We start from the raw sequence: 19,861 nt of genomic DNA on the forward strand, positions 1-19,861 counted from the left end.
AAATGTAATGAGCTGAGGGAACTAATGTTAGCATTCTATATCTTTTACATAGACATTCAAGGCCAACAAACTGAGCCTGACAGAACCCAACAGGAGCGGACAGGTCTGGGTCGGCTTGCAATTTCATATTAGAAGGTTGGGTTTGGGTCAGGCAGAGGCCTACTTTTTTTGTTTCAGCAGGTACATGGTACCGGTATGCAGCTAATTTGCTAAACTGCAATGGCACACTGCACTGTAAATGGTACATGTTTGGAAGTTAACAGCGCAGCTCAGAGTAATCAAACTCTCATGTACCAGTTGCCAAAAATCTAAATAAGACACAATTGTCCCTTATACAAGTTTAAAACAGTACATTTGCACCGTATTTTGCAGTTACCATGGTTTGCCATGTTTTTTTAATATGCTGTGCCATACCTCTGGGCTTCACAATGCTTATTATCATTGTCCATGCTTTCACTGTGTTTTATTACACTTTACTATAAACCTTTATTAGAGGTATTACTGTTGGTATGAAGATTGTATGGAATCACGTTACACATTATTATTATTATTATTATTTAATTCTTAGCAGACGCCCTTATCCAGGGCGACTTACAATTGTTACAAGATATCACATTATACATTATGACAGTTATAGATTTTTGCTATTTTTATGTAATACATTGATAAAGAAAAGACTGAATGATCCTCTTCCCTTTTTGTAGTGTGCTATCCTAGTTCTACTGTATTTGAAGCAAATACAGTGGAAGACAATTGTACTTTGAATCTGAAATGCTTCATTTTATTTAGTTGCAGATTGATAATGATGTATATATACACTGAGGATATTCACTCAAGTGTTTCATATTTTCTGCAAAATTTGTACACGGGTATTGGGCCTGGTACATGGTATTTAGTACAAGTGAAGGCAGGATCTGATGTGTGAATTTTCATTTATAATTAAGAAGCAGATATTATTGTGTATCAACTGCGTCCAGTGGTAAGTAGATATTAGAAAGTATTAATATCATGTTCCAATGACTACTGTTTACATTTTATTCCTCATTTTGGTAACTCCTTGCATTTTTGGTTGTGTGCAAATATGTACAGCACCTGAAAGGGATACTTTATATCATGTTCATTTTCATAACATTTGTTTCCCCCAAGATCGAAAGACCGGCATCTCCCACCTGTTGGCACTGCGAGTTAAGCTAGTGCCATGGTCTCTCCACATTTAATGAGCATTAAATTCAACTAGTTTGTACAAAGACAACCATGGATCTTCTAGAAATCTACAATATCAGCCCTCTTAGAAAAACGTTTAGTATTAAGTGGTTTAACTCACATATCTGATTCTATCACAGAAACACACAAAAAGCAATTTAGCAAACTTACTTTCTCTGAGTCCAGGCACAAGTTTAAAGATGATCTCTTCCAAGGTGTTGTCCAGCCTTTCCAAGTAAAAGAAAACACAACGGTTAAGAGAGTTCTGTGAAAATGGTGTAGGCGATTACAATAAGCCAAATATAGATCATAAAGATGTTTGTTAGCGAAAAGTCATTCTGAAACTGACAAGTTCCTGTCTAACGACAAGAATAAAGTATGTGTGGGATGCCTGAAAACAGACTGTGGTATAGGTACTGCATTCTATCAAAATAATAAAAAAAGAAGCAAGCACACGATACCGAATGTTCAGGCTATCTGCAAAAAAAAAAAGGCATTGGGCAAAGTCCAGAGTATGTTATATATGAAAGATTAAGTAGCTTTGATGATGTTAGCAATAATCCCTTTTATAATAATTCTTATTGCATATACTCAAATACTGTGTTCACTTTGATATAATCTTTGTTAAGGTGCTTTGACCTGAGTTAAGGATCCACTCTTGAGTTCTAGTAAGACAGATCATCTTTCACCAGAGACACAATACAGGCTAGATCAACAAAGTACCTTTGGAATTGTAAGAGCATGTTGGCAAACACTATAAAATGTGAACACAAAAAGTGAAAATACTCGGTGTCATATTGTTTTACATGAGTCCATAGTTCTGACCAAACAGTGACCAGCAAATTGCTGTACTTAGTTGGGAGTATATATTTTAACTGTCGTTTAGTCCTCAGCATTCCATTATTCCATCATCTAACACAAAACACAAAATCTGCAATCTGTGTTATTGCATTTCTGCAGATTTACAGTTCTTCTATAGCTATTGCACCTGTGTAATTCTATGTTGCACTGAGCACCCTACAGAACTGGGTAACTTAGACATGTTTTGGAGAAGAGCTGACTGAGGCACGCAGGCCAGCTGCTGCCTGGTGGCTTGCTATGGTAAAGATCAAATTCACTGTACAAATGATTACAAACCAGGGAAACATGTTCAGATATTAAAATCTGCCTCATTGCAAATTGTTCTTAATGCTCAGATGATCTCTTGGTCAGCAGACACCCCCCACAGGACAGGTGTGCAAGTCCATATATGCAAACATGTGCATTACTGTATTTGGTGCTATATTAATCAAACAGGCATATACGATATGTTTATGGTAGTAACAAAAAACACACAAAAAAATTATATAGTTAGAGACAGATCTTGCTTTAAGCTTTTAGCATGTGCAAAAACAGTCTGGAAAGTGGGAAAACTTGAGAAAAACATGTGTGCAATGTCCCAATCCCTTTGGCTTGGTCAACTGACTCTCATTTCATAATGTTCCTCAACTGTGTGTTGAGAGTCATATACTACTTCAGTAAGCCCTTTGAGGAACTGAAAAGCAGCTGTGTGCAAACCCGCACATGCAGTCATGTATGAGGTAATGCTGTTTAATGTACAGACAGCATCAGCAAACAAGGGTCCCAAAAACTTACAAAACATTACTCATCCATTATGTAACTATTTTGAATTGTTTTACACTCAAATTAGTTTCTCGTAACTTTTTCAATTATCTGGGCTTAAACAATTACAAAAAATTAACAGAAGTTATGAGCCAAATGAACATTGGGCTGATTTCCAATTGAACCCCTGGGAATCACTTACAGTATTTACCAGGTAATGCATGACCTATCACTGTAGTATACAGACAAAGAAAGGCTGAAGCAGAAATGTATCCCTCCCTATAAAAACATATCAAATGTATTTTTTGAGAGAGAAAAAAATGCATGTTAGCCCTTTTTTTGAAGGTAATTATGCAGGCAATGAGACTCAGGGTCCAGGCACTTTTTTTGTTCATGGAGGGTTCAATTTAGAATGCCATTATATGTCTAGAAAACACAGTCCAGACAGAGTGCCTTTCCATCTCAATCTTCCTTGTCAGATTAGAGCTGTGCTGAATCTGCAATCTGGCATTCAGCTTGGTTGTACAATGTCTGTGAAGCAGCAAATTCATGCAGTGGGCTTCACTTCTGGAGTGAAAAATGAATGACCTAACATGTTCTAATCTGGCTAAGGGCAAATGTGAATTGATTTTGGATGACAGAAAAGATCATCAGAGAGGCACCACATAATACAACAAAAAACAATAAAAAGGAGGTGAATACAAATATGATTGAACTTATTATCTCTCTGTTATTGAAGCAGTAAACAGGAAGGACACCCAAGTGCAAAAGAACATTTTCAGACAGCAGTAAAATTATTTTAACAGCATAAAACTTGCAAGAAACTTCTCACAACAATTGAACTGTTTATTCTTGCAACCAAGCTGAAAATATCATCTTCAACGTAGTTTAAATGATTAATTAAAATATATAAGGTGATCAACAAGTCCCAGGACAAAGCAGATGACAAAACAAGATGTTCAAAGTGGTGCTAGCACAGGGGCAACAGCTCCACCATTTCCTCTGTTGAGGACTTGAACTACTGTAACCTCAATGATTAATTTCACACATCAGTTTTCAACTAAATATGTAAGAGCAAGTAGACAAATGTTTCTACCAATGCGGTGATATACAGGTGATAACCTTCTGGAAGACTGACCCAAAGCTATGTCAAGCTCAAGTTCCCAGGAACCTCAGAAAAACATATTTTAAGTCTGTTTGGGTCCTGTTTCCAGTACCCTTGCTTACAATACTTTCATTCCAAGTCCTTTGTGGGGGAGAGGAAAGCTGTGGAACTAAAGAAGAAACAAGTTTTGATTTCAGCAATGCACATACCCTTCTGTTTTTTGTTTTTTTTTAATTACTACTTATAACCAATATTTAAAAATCTATGCATAAAACATACCGGAAGTTTGGGGCTAAGATGAGTGACTCGTAGAGAAGGCCCTATGCAGGTGACAAATAACGAATATTGAATGAATGAAATAATGAATCAGGTACAGAAGCAGAGTGAGGCAGGGGAAGGGCTGAGGCATCTGAATTTATAACACAATCGACTCATCACCGTGAGAACTCAAACATTTTAATAGGGCAGGATTATGAAATACAAAGGGTGGGGGACACAAATAAAATTGTAAACATGAAGTAAAATGGTTAGGAGAAAAACATGTTTATCATATTTCCAGAGGTTGAAGCAATGTGGCAGTGAAATTGTTTCTACTGCACACTACTACCTGTAATGGAACTTTATTATGTACCAACTATGCAGACACTATATCAAAGCATGCAGTCTGTATCATTGATATTGCCATAGGTCAGGTTAAAACAATAAGGCAGTGAAGTGGTTAATCTTTACTCGTCCACAATGAATAACACCTGAAGAAAGAGTAGCCCACTGTTCAAAAATGATTTCAATGCAATGCGACCCCCAAATGTTATCCATTTGCTACCAATGCAGAATGACTGGATGCTATACCAGTCTTGGCAGTTACCATGGCAGAATCTCATTTTGGGAGTTAAAATGAAAAAAAAAAAAAAAATCCAGTCATTTGCAAATGGTAGTAAATGGATAACATTTTATTAAAAGATTTTACCTATTTTTGAAGAGGGGATGATAATTTATTCAGTGAAACCAAGATATTTAGTAAGAGAGCAATCTGAGTGGGGTAAAAAAGGGAACACATTTCTTACCCAAGTACCACATATACCAACATATAAAAGAAAGTTTTATGTATATTTTGTGGCACGCCTATAAAACTCATGCCAAAATTTAGCCTTCTGTTTTTGGTGAGCATAGGCATCTACCTTTGGTGCAGTTGATTCTTGTACATTCCATTAGCTTTACATGTCTTCTTTTGCAATACATTTCCATCTCTTACCTTAGCATTTCTAATGGATTTGTTTCATGAACTTGGATGCCGCATTTGGGACAGTCATTGCTGTCTTCAAAGTGTTGGACGATGCAGCGTTTGCAAACTGGAATAAAAAAGGTTCATAACATTGTTTAAAACTGCTAACATTTTGAATAACAAGTTTTTTTTTTTTCTATTTGGCTTGTGGAAACATAATTCTGAAACACCTTCTCTTGGGATGATGTAACTTGGAATAAACCTAATATATTGTCACCCTAAGGGGTGATCATCTTATACCCTGCTGGGATAACCAGGTGGTTGATGCAATCCAGGGGAATTCCCAAGTTCTGTAAAATGTTTCATTAATATCCAGCTGTGGCTTATCCAATGGTATACAGGTTGATTAAACTGACCCAGAGACAGGTGTTTCAGCTTGTGCCTCACCAGTGTACTTTATTGATTTTTTTAAAGTTGTGGATAATATAAAACTACACAGACCACAATCAGACAACCACAGAAACAGTAATCAAAGACCACCAGGTGACCAGTTATGTTATTTATTTGTTCCCTTTAGCCCTCATTCACTTTAGCCCTCATTCACTTATGACTTCCCTGTTCCCTTTAGCCCTCATTCACTTATGACTTTTTGAATAATATATATATATATATATAGATATAGATATAGATATAGATATAGATATAGATATAGATATATCAGGAATTTACGTGTATATGACATTTAGCTTATTTTGGATCCAAATATTTTATGAAAGTGGAAGACTGTGGTATTCTTGAATAGAACAAACACAATCAGCTAGAAACACACTGTTGTAGATGGGTTTTTGCCTAAACCAGCAAATACGCCAATATGCTCATAGGTCTAGCAAGTGGGTAGATGTTTTCAATGTTTTCAGGATCGCTGTGTTACAATTTGCAATCGTTTTATTCATTCACCATTATGAAGGCACATGCAAGCCTTCAAATCAACCCAACAAGTTATGAGTCACGATTTGTATACCTTCATTTAGAGGTTTTCTAGTTAGTGAATAGAAGAGCATCTACTGATTACAGTCTTCCCTACAGAAATGTGACATTCTAATTTGTAAATTACCTTAAGATGAAAATGTAGGACTCGCTACCACCACTAAGATGCACATGACACACTCACAAACACTCATTTCATACCCCAACACACACATGCAAGTTATTCCACACCACCACACTGCTCATCGCCCTTAAAAACTTTATTAATGAGATCATTTTTTTAGGTCCAATTATAAGAGCCCAGGGTAGTGGCATTCCTCCATCTGTTTTACTCCTTGTCAATCTACAGTAAATTAAACAACATAGAAACAAAGACAAAGTTACAGTACATTTTCATGCTTTGACTTTGCCATAATTAACTCTGTACCCCACGGGATTGACGGAAAAACCCAGTTAGGATGCTACATGTACCAGTACATGCTTTAGCTGAGTGTACTATTACTACTAAATCTGCTACTCTCTAAATGTTTAAACTAAACTCAAAGACATAATCTACTAAGGATCATATTCTCAAAGCCTTTACCTGTGATGGGATAACATTGGTTTTTCCTTTAAAAAAATAAAACAAATGTAATACACCATGTTACATTATCAGTTTATCTCTCGTTTTACAAAAAATACCTTGATATCCCTGAATAAATCATCACCCCTCTTTGTTACACCTCAGGTAAATGCAACCCTAATAAATACTCGGCAGCTTTCACGTAAACTACATATACCACAAGTTGGCTAAATAACACTAGGTTTTACACATTTTAGTAGATACATTCCAGTTATGTATGAACTACTTCACTTCAATATCTTCGATAATCCTGACACTCTGTCACATATTGGATTTGAATTGCAACACACAGCGGACAAAGTAAACACTAAAAAAAAATGAGTTTGCTGGGAAGCCGTCCCCCAGTGCAGCTTGTGAAGTGTAATGACAGCTCAAGTTTATTTGGATTGTGAAGCTACGTGAAGCAGTGTGGGCAGGGTGACATCAGCACCTTATTCCAGGAAGTCTGCTGATCATTTACCTTCAAGAGTTACATGTAGCACACCATCCTCCACAGCAATGTCACACACATGCCCTCATGTGTATAAAGAGGAGGGGGCCGAGTGATAATGCCCAAGAGATGATGTGAATTGTTTTGTCAGGTGATGCAAAAAAAGGCTTAATGAGAATCGGGGCTGCTTGACCTGACTTGTTTCCTGTCTTACCACTGCCTGCATTCTCAGCTTCCCTATTTAGCATTTTATTTTATTAAAGACATGATTAGGGAGAGAAAGGGGGGAGAGGGTGCTTCTGTGCCAAAATCTTTAGACTCTGCATCCTTTCGCTGATTCAATGTGCCTCTGGGATGTTTGTAGCGTGAGGTTCTACTTTCTTATGTAAATGACTGCTGCTAATTCTCTTGGGGGGAAAAAAAAATCCCTGCTTGAAAATCAAAAGCGAAAATAAAACGAACTTCAGAGTCCTTGTTACAGCACCAGACCTTTTTAAAATATATTTATTACAAGTTTATAGTAATAAATGTATCTACAATTCATTTTTTAATGCCCTCCCTGCCTCCATGCACAAACTATCACTATCACACACTGTTTTTGTAGAAATTACACAAGGTTTTGGACACACCCAACTGAGGCAATTAAAATGTATTGCTCTGCAACATGGATGTAGTGGATGGCTGAATGAAGACAATACCTGTGCTTGTCTGAGTTTGATAAAACTTTGTCTGGACATTTGTTATAAGACCTTACTGTATTCAGTCTGTTAATGTTTTTTAAATGTACTCACTGAAAACTGATTGGCTAAGCTTTTGAAAGCTTTAGTTTGGAAACCACTACCGGTTGACAACATTTTACAGAGATTTATACAAAAAGCTATTCCACACATTGAATTTCAAAGATATATATCATTAACTGGCTTTTATCTTGATTGTAGGCCTGTTTTGCCAAGTCATGTGATATTGTGACCATTCAACTTGACTTCACTTCTATACTATACTATGAAGCAGGTAATGTTCACAATATCATGAGACCAACTTCAAACTATTCTGAATGATTGCAAACATGATAACAATATAAGGGAGAGGTATGGACACAAAGGAGAATTTGTTACTCACATAAAGTATTGTACAAGTCTGAAGTTGAATTATACTACTGTACAACGCCCCTCCCCCCCCCCCCCCCCCTCCAAAAAAAAAACAACTTTGTTTTGTACAGAAATTAGAAATCATACTACACAGCTTCTCCTTTAGTTGCTCGCTTTTCTAACAGAGACCATATTTAAAGAAGTGGTCCCAGATGGTGTGTCAAACAAAAGGCTTCATCTCACTAACACATCACTCTGTTGAGAAACCAGAACATTGGGTAGAACAGATCCCTCTTCTACAAGGGGAAAGCTTTAGGCACTGGCAAGTAAAGTGTTCCTGTCTCAAAAACCTGACAGCCTTAATTAGGTTTGGCAAGGTTTCAAAATCTCCTTTTTATTATTGTGTGCACTTCCATTCACACCGTGCATTATAGGCAGTGTTTCAAAGTTGACAGCTGAGGACTGGCAAAGAAATTTAGGACTACATTATGGTTCTCAACAATGTAACTTTGGCTTATTCATTTATATGCTTCAAACACATATGTACTTTTTTAATACCATATACAGTGCCTATAGTAAGTATTCACCCCCCCTTGGAAGTTTTCAATTTGTTGTGTTACAACCTGAAATCTTGATGCATTTAAATTGGATTTTTATTCCCTTTGACTTATACATTTGAAGAGGCAAGAGAATTTTTTTTGTGAAACAACAGTTAATGGAAAACAAAAAAACTGAAATGTCTTGGTTAGATAAGTATTCACCCCCCTGAGTCAATACTTGGTAGAACCACCTTTGGCAGCAATTACAGCTGTGAGTCTTTTGGGATAAGTCTCTACCAGGTTTGCACATCTGGATCGTGCAATATTAGCCCATTCTTCTTGGCAAAATTGTTCAAGCTCTGTCAAGTTGGATGGGGATCGTTGTTGGACAGCAATCTCTAGTACATTCACTTTCTTTTTTTTTAAGCCACTCCAGTGTCGCTTTGGCTGTGTGCTTGGGGTCATTGTCCTGCTGAAAGGTGAATCTCCGTCCCAGTCTTAGGTCTTTTGCAGACTGAAGCAGGTTTTCCTCAAGGATTTGCCTGTATTTAGCTCCATCCATTTTGCCCTTACCCTGACAAGCTTCCCAGTGCCTGCTGATGAAAAGCATCCCCATAGCATGATGCTGCCACCACCATGCTTCACAGTAGGGATGGTGTTACCTGGGTGATGTACTGTGTTGGGTTTGCGCCAGACATAACACTTTGCATTTAGGCCAAATAGTTCCATTTTTGTTTATCGGACCACAGTATCGTTTGCCACATCTTTTCAGCGTCTCCCACAAGCCTTTTTGCCAATTCCAAGCAGGATTTTACATTGGCTTTTTTCAGAAATGGCTTCCTTCTTCCATACAGGCCAGATTTGTGGAGTAACTGAGCTATTGTTGGAACATGGACAGTTTCTTCCATCTCAGCCATGGAACGCTGTAGGTCTTTCAGAGCTGTCATTGGCCTCTTGCTGGCTTCTCTGACCAATGCCCTTCTTACCCGGCTGATCAGTTTGGGAGGACGGCCTGCTCTAAGCAGATTCTGGGTGATGCCGTATATACCTTCTACTGATCGACTTGACTGTGCTCCAGGGGATATTCAATGCCTTTGAAATCTTTTTATACCCCTCCCCTGATCTGTGCCTTTCCACAACAAAAGCTCCTTGGTCTTCATGGTAGTATCTTTGCTTTGAATGCACTACCCAACTGTGGGACTTTACAGAGACAGGTGTATTTCATCTGAAATCATGTGAACCACTTATATTGCACACATACGGACTCCATTTAACTTACTGTGTGAATTCTGAAGGCAATTGGTTGCACCTGAGCTTATTTAGGAGTGTCATAGCAAAGGGGGTGAATACTTATCTAATGAAGACTTTTCAGGTTTTTATTTTTAAATGATTTGTTTTTTCAACCCCCCCCCCATTTTTTCACACATTGAAAGTGTTGAGTAGGTTGTGTAAATCAAAGGAAAGAAAATCCCATTTAAATGCATCAAGATTTCAGGTTGTAACACAACAAACTGTAAAAACATCCAAGGGGGGTGAATACTTACTATAGGCACTGTATTTCTTAGCAAATTGCACCCTGCATTCAGTGTTGACTAAGCATCTTCCAATTTCCATTTCCTGGATCTCCCAGTGTGTGGAATTCTCTGCTAGGAGAGCTCAGGCCCAATGGTTTTTTAGTTTGGCATTTTCCTACAGTGATATTTAAAATTTAAAATCCACATAGCTAACGGAATTGTTCTTTAACCTTATCTTTAGTGTAATGCCATCAAAATATTTGGTTACAAACATCATGCAAGCAGATACACAATCACAGTAGTCTTAAATTATTTCCTGCAGTTTCAAACAGGCCACGCAGTTCACAGTGTCAATGGACCTCAGCTATTCATAAATGGGATATAAGGAGGAAAGACTAGGGGAAAAAAACTATACTGTACATCAGTAAATTAAGTCCTCAAACTTTAGAATCAACTATAGGGTTTTAACCAAGAACACACTGACGATGCAGTTTAATGACTCCATAATTCACATAACTCAAAATAAACCCTCTCCAAATATTTTTTTTTAAACTGTAGTCAAACTTGACTCAGTTGTATGTGAATAAATACATTATTTGTAGTTATACACAGTACAGCATACAGCAGCATATGTTTTTATAAAAGGCATTTCAAAGTACTGCACTTGACTCTTTGTATAAAACATTTCTGATTTTAATTTACTAAAGAAAATCCCAGTCATTTTCAGCAGAAGACTGTTTTACAGCACCAGGTGAGCAAAAACCCTTGTTTCTTTTTCTGGACAGATTTTGACTAATACTTTGTGAGCGGCGTTGACAATTCTCATATTTAATACATATAATTATTCTCAATTATTTCACCACATTACTGTAGTTCCTGCTATTGTGCATTATTTAAATGGGTAGAGATTAGGAGTGGCGATTGGGAAAGACTCCAAAGAAGACTTCTCACTCAGCTGAGAGTTACTGTTCTTTATTCCTTATTGGAGAGTGCAATGGTATGGCCAGGTTATGGACAGTTAGCCGATTTAACCGCTTCCAACAAATGGAAGATAAAAAAGGAAAGTAACCTGAAGAGAATTCTACAGCATTCATCTGAATGGGATGAAAATGTACAGGACTACCTTTTATGATTAGTTTCATTTGGACCACTTACTTCCCTGGTTTGTATGTGCTTCCTCTATCTTCCCACAGTATTGTTAGCATTTCTGGTATTCCAGTTGAACTACAATCACTCTCAATCATACTTCCCTCAGCAGTGCTTAGCAGGTACGTTTCACATTGCCTAAAAGCATGTGCCCTATTGTCTTCAAGGTAGGCGTACACTGTTGTTCCTCCGCTGGCATTTCTTTATTTTGGGCTAGAAATTGCATTCTCTGGTCAGCTTAATCAAATGACCCTGGTCACAAATATATGAAATTCTCCAAGAAAAGGGGAGCAGAATTTTTTTTATTTCCTTTGACAGAAGTGAGTTATGTTGCCATGGCAACCCAAAATAACAATAAGTATGTTACTGTGTTCAACCTGATATACAATATTAAGAAAATGTGGCTTCTGACCAGCTTGATTGACTACAAACATCTGCTGCAAATTAACTCATTCATATATTATGCCAGCGCTAACATGCTACAAAAATTAGTCGCAAATGTCAGCAAAAGGTCCAATTCACAAGCTGATAATATAGGCCCAGTGAAATCTAAGCTTTGCTTTGTTTTTATTTTTTTTACCAACAGGGAAATCAGGAAGATTCGATCATTGCTCCAGTGCTCCAAAGCATGAAGCTCACAGCTTAATGAATGTAGGTGACCAAGCTCCAGGGAAAGTCAGCCAAAAAAAAAAAAGAAGAAAGCCATAGGCCTAGCCCAAAACTTACAAGTTTCCCCTCTGGAAATGTACTTACACATTGGACTAAAAACCACTGAAAATGTTTTTTTCTGTAATTAGACAGTAATAATAGTGCAACACTTTATTGCTATCTCTAACATTTTTGGGGGCTTTATATGGTCCACAGTGCAGTGAAGTGTTTTCTATTTAAGTAAAGGTGGCTGATTTTAGCATATACATAGTCAATTGATACTTATATCCCCTACAACCTAAAAACACAGAATTCAGCAACCACATACATTAAACACTGAATGGTGCATGGAGGGGTCCTACTCTGCTTTGAACCCTTATAAACCATTCTTCACTTATTACAATTAACCCCATCAATGGCTTAATTCACATTCTTTGATGTGTGCTTTCAGGGCTTACATTACTGCCATGGTTTCAATACTTACAAGTGTGGAGGCACTCGGTCACTGTGGTGGGCTTGATTAAGTATCCTTTACAAACATAGCAGGTGATGTAGTGGTTAAAATCTCTGACCAGATGCTTCCTCTGAGCAGCCATTTCTAGGACAGGCGAGGCTGGCAGGACCGTGGAGACAGGAGGAGAGGTGATGGGGCCAGTCGGTGCTCACAGGAGCTGCTGTGCTACAATGCACAGCTGGGATGCTCCCCGCATCGGTCTAATTTCAAGCGAATCTTCACCTTGTGAAAAATACATTCTCCCGAATGGAAGCTCAAGGGTGCTTCATTGTAACCTTCCCCTGGTTCTGTAGGACTTCTGCACCTGCAAGTTGGAAGGTTTACATTACAAAAGCAATCTATTTCAAAATGTGGGTGGGAAGCCACAAAAGTACAGGACTGGTTATTCAATACCATTGGGATGCTTTAAAAGTTAAAGCTACAGTATCCCAGTATACGAAAATATGAATCTGAGTTGCCTGTATACTTTCTGTGCACTCTATGTCATGACAAACCCAATCTTGTTGACTTTTCTGTTTGTTTAACTGCATTCACACAAGCTTCCAATCTCAATGAAGCTTCCATTCTGTAAACCTAACATGGCTTGTTCATGCTACTTCCTTCTGCAGAATGTACTGACTGTTTGAAAGCTATTCTGCAGCTGTAAAATGCAAAATGAAAACATAAACAAAGGCAAAATAGTGGATACCCTTTATTTTTCCCCCAAAAAGTGTTTTTGTCTAGCACTTCACAGGAAACACTCTTGACATGATCTCGTAAGTATAAGGTTACAATATTGTTGAACATGTAAAACTGTATGTGCTTACATGTTTAAGTTAAATAGAATTAATGGAATCCCTTTAGAGCCTGAACACGAGGGATATTAGACATTGAAGATTGAGAAGTCTACTAACACAGGGGTGCTGCAGAAAGGGTTCTAGTGTTGTACATCTGCTGAAGTATGTTAGGAAAACATATTGAAAAAAATAAATTAGAAGAGCATAACAATAAAACAACAAAAGTCATTTATTGAGTCAAATATTGGCATAGAACCATCTCTAAATTAGCATAGAGACACAGTCAAACTGAAGACCACCTGTAGTATGATCATCTTACAACAGTAACCTGCCTACCAAGAACTCCTTTTGAAGCTTGAGTATATTAATGTGACTGTTTGCCGTTTTTTCTATGCCCCTAATCATAATAAGCTACAGTCACAGTGTGCAGCAAGGAAAATTAGGCTCACACAAATGTGGTTCTCACCAGCAAGTAATTGAGAAAGACCATTTTAATAATGTCATTGACTCCAAGAAAGGGGGAGTCAGCACTAAAGAGCATGCACACACACCCACATTATATATATATATATATATATATATATATATATATATATATATATAATTTTTGTGAAAACCATTGGACAGGTAAGAATATGCACTTGCCACTTTTACACCAAAACTAAGTTATAAAAGTTTTGGTTACTGTACGTGCCTGGCAGGCATATGTTTCATGGTGTTAAATTGTTGGTTTTGCAAATAATATGCAGATTCCAAACAGACACAAATAGAAACAATTTAAATTTCGACTCTCGACTGAGCGTCATTGTCCTAAAGCTAGTTTCTGTAGGTTACTATAAGATGTCCTACGTCATTCTACATATCTAAGTACAGGTGTTGGTGCCGGTACAAAAAACATTCCAGTTGTCAGTAGCTACCCACCGCCGCTTGATATTTTTCATTAGGAAACTGCTAACAATAATTTAAGTATTGGTAGATAAACGTTTTTTTTTCACCAGTAATTCAATTTAGAATTGTGTAAAATAACATACATAATGGTTACATAGTACAGAAACAGATGCTCTGTAATAGAGAACGTCGCATCTGAGTACAGCTGGTCAAGTAAGATTGCTAGAAAAATCTTCAGTACGCAGCAAAGAAATCCAAAGCTTGCTTGCTTTTTACAGTTGTAACAGTGAACACGCTGTGTTATCTATCCTTCATCACCAGGAAGCCACAAACGTCACAATTTGCGTCAGCTTACTTAAAACGGGGTTACTAGACTCTAAACGCCTCGTTGATATTAGTTACCTAGTCGTCCAAAGTGAAGGTTATCCAAAATCGATTTCAAAGTAGTAACACTTTTTGTAAACACACGTAGCAGCAGCTTTCTCTGCCACGCTATATCCACAAAACAAGGTCGAAGCAACTTGATATAATAAATAAATATATCCTGACACATGATCACATCCCATCCCACCCCAAAAACTTCACTACCTTGTGAAAATGATACGCAATAGCGTCGCATGTTTCTCTTGATTTTCTCTCTTTTTTCAGTACACCGCATCGCTTACCTTTTTATTTTATTTTCAAGAGGCCATGGTCATGAGGATCTGATGTAAATCTCACGGTGTATAAATCTCACGGTGGGTTATGAGAGTGAATGGTGTTGTAATAATAAAGTAGTAGAACACGGAACTAGCTTCACTGAGCGAGACTGATAGAAAGGGGCGGAGGACTTTCCCGGAGATTGTTTACGCATTGCTGCCTTATTCATTCCACAGCATATACCCTCTGATTGGACACAAACTAGGGCGCAGCCTTCAATTACTAACTACTACATAACTGTGAACAGAGAATAGATCGGAATTTGTATTTATTCTACACAAATGAGTGATAGGACATCTAAAATCACAACGAATATGCACGTAATATGTAAATTAATAATATGACCATTTGATGTGTTGCAGGTTGTATAGCGTACATGTCTAGAAATAATATGATTCATTTCATTATTCGATGTTGTTGAGACTGCACGAGTGGCAGTTTTTGATGTCTCATGTCTTGTGAGTCCAATCCAAATACAGACAACTGTTCTTAAAGGACCCAACACTATTACTGTATTTATTTCGACGTTATATATGCATACACAAATTACATTTTAAATATATTCCTGTCTTGTATATATTTCACAGTACTGTAAAAAGCAAAAAAAAAAAAAAAAAAATGTTTGGAATCCAGTATTTTCTTAAATTGTAATTAAAAGTTCTCAGGTAGGAAATACTATTTATAAAACAAGTGCCTTTAAAACACAACACTTGTAATTTAAATGGAAGCCTCAGACCATACGGCTGCACCATTAGCACCTACTTCAGCCCCTTGTACTGTAAAACTAATATTTTAGCATCATGACATGGGGGGCATTACCAATATTATATTTTATTTCCAGATTTAAATGTCCAGATATGAAAACTAGTGAACTGTGCCACAAAGTTTCTGAAAATACTGCTCCAATAATAAAGATGACACTGTTTTTCAAGGGTATAGCTAATGCACCAATAATATTATTGTAATATTAGATTCTCACTGCAGCACTCCTAACCCATATTATAATAATAAGTTCCGTATGTAATAGATGTGCTTTTGTCAACAATATGGTTGAGTTAACCTGGTTTTAGCAAATGCAGTATCAGCACAATTGGCATTAGTTAGAGGAACAGCAAATATGTTGTCTGGCTACGTTATTTTCCAGCTGCACTAACTGGAGAGTTTTCTCTTGGGACAGTTCTTCTGTGGAGGTGTGTAATATGGCAAAAAGAAAAAAAAAAGTATGCATGAATGTTAATTCCTTTTTTTATATACGTATATACTTGAACCCTGTGTATCAATCAATCAATCAGTCTTTATTTTATATAGGGCTTTCACAGTGGACCACCATCACAAAGTGCTTTACAAGATGCAGTAACAACAAGAACATCCATAATACTTTAAATACAGAGAAATGCATAATACATGATATACAGTAAAAACAAACAAATAAAAAAAAAAGTATAATACATTAAATACAGTGGGAAGTGCATAATACTTGATGGTAACCAAATATGTGCAATAATAGCAGCAAAACAGCAGCTAATAGCAGATATCAGGCTTAAAGAGCACGGAAAGCAAAAGAGAACAGGTGGGTCTTGAGGCAAATGTCCAACACTGCCAATATTAGAGAAGGAACCACATCCTTGATTTGACAATATGTAACATTCTGTTTAAAATCAATTTTGCTTCAGTCTTTAAGTCACAGGTAACATAGTTTGTTATTTGGTGTAGATATGATCTATTCAGCACTAACACATTGAATTTATTTTTAGTGTCGATAACCTCAAAAGTTAGACCTGAAACATAGCAACAATTGCCATTCTTTTATGCAAAATACATATTTTTAATTGGGATCAAGACAGCATTCAGAATGATCTTTAAAGGCATTATAGCATAAATCCATTCACCATGTAGATATTGTACACATGTGCAGTTTTGAAAGAAGCATGTGATACCAAACTTTTTTTTTTTTTTAATATAACTGGTTCCATATTAGGTTAAGGAAAGCTGTGTTTGTGTACCATGTCATGCACTCCCTTGATCTCAGGGACATTCTCCACAACCCTTCAACACCTTTATTCTTGTCATTAACCTACTAGTTGCTTCTCTTAAAGGCTGGCATACTTTGCAGCTAGAGGCATGCTTTGACCCCAAAATACATCCAAGTGTAACCATTAACCTGTACCCCTGCAATTGTCTGCCACTAGTGGATGCAAATAATACCACATTTGTTCTATTATTCTTACATGTCCAGTAAGTACATCTGATGCAGTGTGGCAGGCAGACAGGTTAATGGTTAAAGATACAAAGTGAATCTAAACACCAACAAGATTTTTTTTTTATTATTTATTTCTTAGCAGACGCCCTTATCCAGGGCGACTTACAATTGTTACAAGATATCACATTATTTTTACACACAATTACATTATTTTTTACACATTATTTTTACATGCAATTACCCATTTATACAGTTGGGTTTTTACTGGAGCAATCTAAGTAAAGTACCTTGCTCAAGGGTACAGCAGCAGTGTTGCCCACCAGGGATTGAACCCATGACCCTCTGGTCAAGAGTCCAGAGCCTTAACCACTACTCCACACTGCTGCACAACCAACAGGACAGCTAAGCCAAAAAAACAAAACAAAAAAACACTTTACAGATTCCAAAGTTGTAATTTGCACTTACATCTCTCTCTCTCTCTGCTCAGGTGGCCCGATCAAAGACTAGACTCCTGATGCCAGCTGACCCTAACATTAGCTCCATACTTTCTACTGGGTTTCTATAAGGAGGTGCCCTTTTAACCCTCGGCCTACCCCCTAAACCCAATGTCCCCTTTGTCCCTTTTTGGGGCTCCACTCCTGAGGATAGTCCTGGTAGTGGCAGTGCTGGCAGCAACTCAGGACACCCTGGCAGTAGCAGCGCTGACAGCTCCTGACGCATGGACACTGATTCCTCCAGCTCTCAAGACAACAGCAGTGGCTCCTTCTCTATCTGAAAATGGCTATGGCACCTCCCCCACTGTATCTGGAGACGGCAGCTGCTCCTTCTCTGACTCTTGGGACGGCAGCTCTTCTGATTCTTTCTTTCACACCTAGCTCCTCAGACAACTCAGTGCATCTGCATTAAAAGTGCTTTTTCCACATCAATGGCTTCATGTTTTTTTCTCACTGATTTTGTTCATATTCTTGAGATCCTTTATTCTTTGCTTGTGGCAGTCTACTCTGTCGTCATGCTGGGATACCAGCTGCTCTCGAAGCAGCCTTATCTCCTCTTTATGCTTGCTCAGCACCTCCTCTTTCTCTTGAGTAAGCTGCTTCACTCTGTTGGTGTACTTATTTTCAAGCACTTCCTTCTTTTTCTAGAGGGCATTGTACTTTATCTTGGCCTCGTACAGTTCTGCAATGCTGATTGCTTTGTGATGCTCTGGGACTACTTTCTCCTGGGTCAGTTTCTGATGCTGTAAGTTGCCATTTTCAGTTTCCACCATCAGCTGTTGCACTCAGGCCTCCAGCTCTTGGACGATCTGGCTCATAGCCTTAAACTGGGCTGAATATTCAGCCTCCAGCTTGGACAGTGGCGAGTTCGTGTCTTCAATATTTTTTTCTCCTGTTCCATTTTAGTCACAACATGGTGCAAACTTTCCTCCCACTTGGCTTTTAAAAAGCCAGCACTGTTGTTCAGCTCTGTGATCTGGTTCTTCTTACTCTCTCGGATAACCTGCGACTCCCGCACCATGCTTTAGATTTTCTTCTCCAGTTTCCTAACTGTCTCTTCCAATTCCTTCTACTTGGTCCTGTGAAAGTTTTGCACTTCTTTCTGTTTAACTATTTCTGTATGTCAGCATCATAATTCTCTACTACCCTGGGTTACTCTTCTTAACTCTTCAGAACTTCTATTTTCAACTTCTTCAAGCCCTCTTGTTTGAGTTCAGACTCCTGCTTCAAACTCTCAAAGTCTCCCTTTCCAGAGTCTGTAACAGAATCTGGTTTCTGCCTTCTTTTGACAGCTTGTTCTTCCACTGCTTTGCCTGGTCAAGGGCAGTTGCCTTCTCCTGGTTGAGAACCTCCATGCTTTTCTTTACCTCTTGCGCTTGGTTCATGAGCTTCTGGTGCTCCTCCTGTTGAGCTTTTAACAACTCCTTCCCCTCATCCTGGGTCTGTCTGTGTTGCTGCAGGGCCTCCTTTAACTTCCTCAGAAGCTCCTCCTGCGGCTGCTGTAGGTCACTTGTAGGTACTAGTCTCTCCCATATAAAACAGCAGGCTTTTGAAGTAGCTGCTCTTCCTGTTGCTGTAGGTCACACTGTAATTTCCTCAGCAGCACCTCCTGTGGCTACTGATGATCACTTGCAGTGTGCATGTCTCCCCCACAGAAAACATTAGGCTTTTGAAGTGGCTGCTCCTACTTTACTTCCCTCAGCAGTGGCTCCGGTGGCTGCTCATGGTCACGTATGGCTTATGCTTCTCTATCTTGCTCTTCTAGCCCATCCGGCATTTCAGGCTCCCCCAGTCCTGCTTCATTTCCCACTCATGCAATGGGTATTTTGCCTCCTCATGCCCGTACTCTAGGCACGAAAAGCACTTTTGGTGCACCCTCCCAGGCCAGCCTGGACTGCTCTGCCTCCCATTGCTCCTTTAGTATCCGCAGGACTCTGGCATTGCTTGTCCACCAGCTGTGCTTCTGGAGTCTTACAGAGAAAATCCAGGAGCTTCTTCTGGTGGTCTGTCCATAGGTGCTTTTTTCACTCTGTCTTCAGCCACAGGGGAGTCCTAGGGTCATATCCATTTTTTTTTTTTTTTTTTTTTTACTGCATCACTGGTTGAATATGCAAATTCATTCTTGCTTTCAGGACATTGGCAAGGTATGGATTCCTATGGATACAAATACTGATCAAATATCAG

The 19,861-nt window shown here is 38.2% G+C and overlaps 1 protein-coding gene across 5 annotated transcripts in view; it reads right to left on the reverse strand.

The window, feature by feature from the left end:
- LOC117415311 (polycomb group RING finger protein 5-B) overlaps positions 1–15,115 on the reverse strand; it is a 62,812-nt gene extending 47,697 nt beyond the window's left edge. For 4 of the 5 annotated variants that reach the window (XM_059026429.1, XM_059026428.1, XM_034025468.3 and 1 more), the window contains exons 1-4: positions 14,950–15,115; positions 12,591–12,924; positions 5,163–5,259; positions 1,375–1,430 (exon numbers count right to left, since the gene is read on the reverse strand). In XM_059026429.1, the coding sequence (XP_058882412.1) occupies positions 1,375–1,430; positions 5,163–5,259; positions 12,591–12,702 (265 nt within the window). In that variant the 5' untranslated portion in view covers positions 12,703–12,924; positions 14,950–15,115. Of the gene's footprint in view, positions 1–1,374; positions 1,431–4,189; positions 4,231–5,162; positions 5,260–12,590; positions 12,925–14,949 lie in introns of those variants that run through there. The other variant, XM_059026430.1, reaches the window with a different exon arrangement.
- Between the last annotated feature and the right edge of the window lie 4,746 nt (positions 15,116–19,861).

The sequence above is a fragment of the Acipenser ruthenus genome, chromosome 7 (assembly GCF_902713425.1).
Source record: "Acipenser ruthenus chromosome 7, fAciRut3.2 maternal haplotype, whole genome shotgun sequence".
Lineage (NCBI taxonomy): Eukaryota > Metazoa > Chordata > Actinopteri > Acipenseriformes > Acipenseridae > Acipenser > Acipenser ruthenus.